The sequence below is a fragment of the Poecilia reticulata genome, linkage group LG12 (genome assembly GCF_000633615.1).
Source record: "Poecilia reticulata strain Guanapo linkage group LG12, Guppy_female_1.0+MT, whole genome shotgun sequence".
Lineage (NCBI taxonomy): Eukaryota > Metazoa > Chordata > Actinopteri > Cyprinodontiformes > Poeciliidae > Poecilia > Poecilia reticulata.
Window position 1 is genome coordinate 25629402 of NC_024342.1, and position 2894 is coordinate 25632295.

The 2894-nt window shown below is 36.8% G+C and overlaps 1 protein-coding gene across 3 annotated transcripts in view; it reads right to left on the reverse strand.

Moving 5' to 3' along the window:
* The window catches only part of LOC103474054 (septin-2-like), a 12178-nt gene extending 10935 nt beyond the window's left edge, over positions 1 to 1243 (reverse strand). For all 3 annotated transcript variants that reach the window (XM_008424774.1, XM_008424773.1, XM_008424772.1), the window contains exons 1-2: positions 1210 to 1243; positions 902 to 969 (exon numbers count right to left, since the gene is read on the reverse strand). In XM_008424774.1, the coding sequence (XP_008422996.1) occupies positions 902 to 912 (11 nt within the window). In that variant the 5' untranslated portion in view covers positions 913 to 969; positions 1210 to 1243. The remainder of the gene's footprint in view (positions 1 to 901; positions 970 to 1209) is intronic.
* Positions 1244 to 2894: the final 1651 nt, after the last annotated feature.

Here is a 2894-nt window from a genome sequence, read left to right on the forward strand (position 1 = left end):
AGTCATGTTTTTTGGACTGTGGGAGGAAACCGGAGTACCTGGAGAAAACCCACCATGCACAGGGAGAACATGGAGACTCCATGCAGAAAGACCGGGAATCGAACCCAGAACCTTCTTGCTGCAAGGCAACAGCTCTACCAACTGCACCACTGTGCAGCCCACACACACACACACACACACACACACACACACATTTTTTTTATTCCAGTCTGTTAAATCCTGTAAAGCATTTGAAGTGAAACTCATCTGTTTGAAAAGTTGCAATTTAAATAAAATTAGAAATTTTCATTACTAACAAAATAAGGATTTGTTTCATGTGATACTTTGTGACTTTAACAAGTTTTAATTTGTGGAAAAATCCATTAGTTTGTGCCATCTTGTGGTGACAACGTGGAATTACACACAACAACCGACATGAGAGGATCGAAGGGGAGCCGTTTACATCTGCAGCCGGACTCAAGGCTGCAGTTTTTCACATGAACATCCTGCACTTTATTATTGATGAGATCATCAAAGTTATCACCTTAATTACAGCTAAACTGAGACGCAGAGCCGCCGAGTGCAAAAGGAGATGGTCTGTCTTCATTTAGCAGCCAATCATTTGGGTCATGTGAAAACTATCCAGCACCGTTTCATACGGTTTATTTATTCATGTTTTCATCTTTGTGCTTTTTGTTATATTTGGTTAAAACATTCTGTGAACATTTTTTCACATCATCTGAGATGTTTTCATGTTTTCTGTGCTTTGAATTAGAGCTTCTGTCCCAAAATCACTAAAGTTAATGTTCCACAGCAAACGTAAAAAATCTCTTGTCACGTGTTAAATTATCTACTTGTGATTTTGTAAGATCTTACTTGACATCACTTTGATTTGGTTTCAGAGGATTTAAGAGTTACTCACGATCTTTCCATTGTGAGGAAGTCGTCCAAAGATCTTCACAACGGTGACGTGGAAACACGACTTGGTGTCTAACAAGAAAAATCAAAAAGATGCAGCTTAAATTCTACTGTAATTGCAATATATTATTTACAGACATTAATAAATACAAATACAGGAGTAATTTAATATTAAACTCTTGTTTAAAGTGTTTAAATTGCAAATAATGATAAAAAAAAGCTAAATTGTAGCCTTAACCAAGCTATTTGTGTGAATATTCTGTCGTTTCTTACAGCTAAATTAATCCTAATTCAAATCTGAGCTCAGCCTACCTGTGTGTAAACGACCCAGTGGCTCCTGGAGACGGCAGATCTGAAATGAATCAGTGTGTCGGGTTTTTATACAGCCAGGGGAGGAGAAAACACTGATCACATGGTTTCTGACAAACGCTCATCATGAAAGGAAATGTTTGGCTGAAGACACATAATGAAACGGCATAAAATAATAGAATAATAGACTTTTTAACCTGTTTGTTAATGAAGAAAGATTCATTTACATTTAATTACTGCTGATAATTCATTTAGACTATGTTTTATTAGCTTTTGTTTGATAAATTTTGAAAAGAATGTATATTATTTTAACTATTATTCACAGTTTGCAGTAGACTTGAATGCCACAGATTAAGTGTAAGCTTATTGAAAATCAAATGTTTATTCTTCTGGTAGTAAACTATTTGTCTTTTTGGGGCCTGAACCTCGCTCAGAATGCATAATAAGGATGTTAAAACACGTCAGTTGTGGTAAAGATGCAAATGGACGAGGTTAATCCAACAGGTCCCATCATCTCTTCTCCCTCTCTGCTTCCTTTTCTCTCCTTTTTTTTGATTTCTCCACCCATTCATCCATTGTCTAGTCGTACCAGTTCCAAGGCCACATTCCTTTGTCTAACTTAAAGACAAAGGAATGTGTCTTTAAGTCACATTCCTTTGTGACACGACAGAAAGTCAAAGCGGCGTTGCTTGGAAATCTGGTCAGCTTTTAAAAATGTTGCTCAGCAGGAAATGGATTTGGTTTTTTTAAGTCCACAGACAGGAGAAAGAGAAACCAACACCTGCTGTGAAGCCTCCCTTCTCTATCCACGCAGGCATGTGAACTTTGATAGACTGAAAAGTAGACATGTTAAAGAAAACGTTTTTCCAAAAGTGAAATCTTTACCGTAATCACAGCAATGAAACCTTTTCTTCCAACTGCTTTTGTGGCAGGTTCAAATCTGTCACATGAGCAGTTAGCATCCTGTTCTTTGTGAGAGGAGCAAGAATTAACCTTTTTAATGAGCTTTAATTATTAAAAAGGTTATAATAGAATTTATGTCGTTTTAAAAACTGTCCATATTTCATAATTATTTTTGTGATGATCGCTGCAGTGTTGCTGCAGAGCATCAAAACATAAAATGCTGCGATAATCTGAAAAAGCGCTTTGTACTGTTGAAGCTCAAATTCAGCATCGCTAGAGGACATTTTTAATCCGTCTTTTCTTAATTTTATTTTATATTTTTGAAGTTACTGGTATTTTAAAAGCAGTGCTTTTCATCATTGTATTTAAAATATAATAATAATGTTTACTGGGATACAACTAACTGGACTTGGCAAAGAAGAACTTGCAAATAAAATTAGAGGCCAGCAAATTGCAGCTGTTAAAAACTGTGTTGAAAGGGAGAAGATGAGGGAATGACTCACTTCCAGTGTTAAAGACTTGCTTGTAGAAAAGGTCTCATCTACAAGATCTGAACTTGGGTAGTCATTTATTTTAGAAGGAACAAAGCATAATGCAAAGTATGCCAGGATTAACCGTATTTCTTTTTATTTGTAGTTCCTCAGTGTGCCATCCATCCATCCATCCATCCATCCATCCATCCATCCATGCATCCATCCATCCATCCATCCATCCATCCATCCATCCATCCATCCATCCATCCATCCATCCATCCATCCATCCATCCATCCATCCATCCATCCATC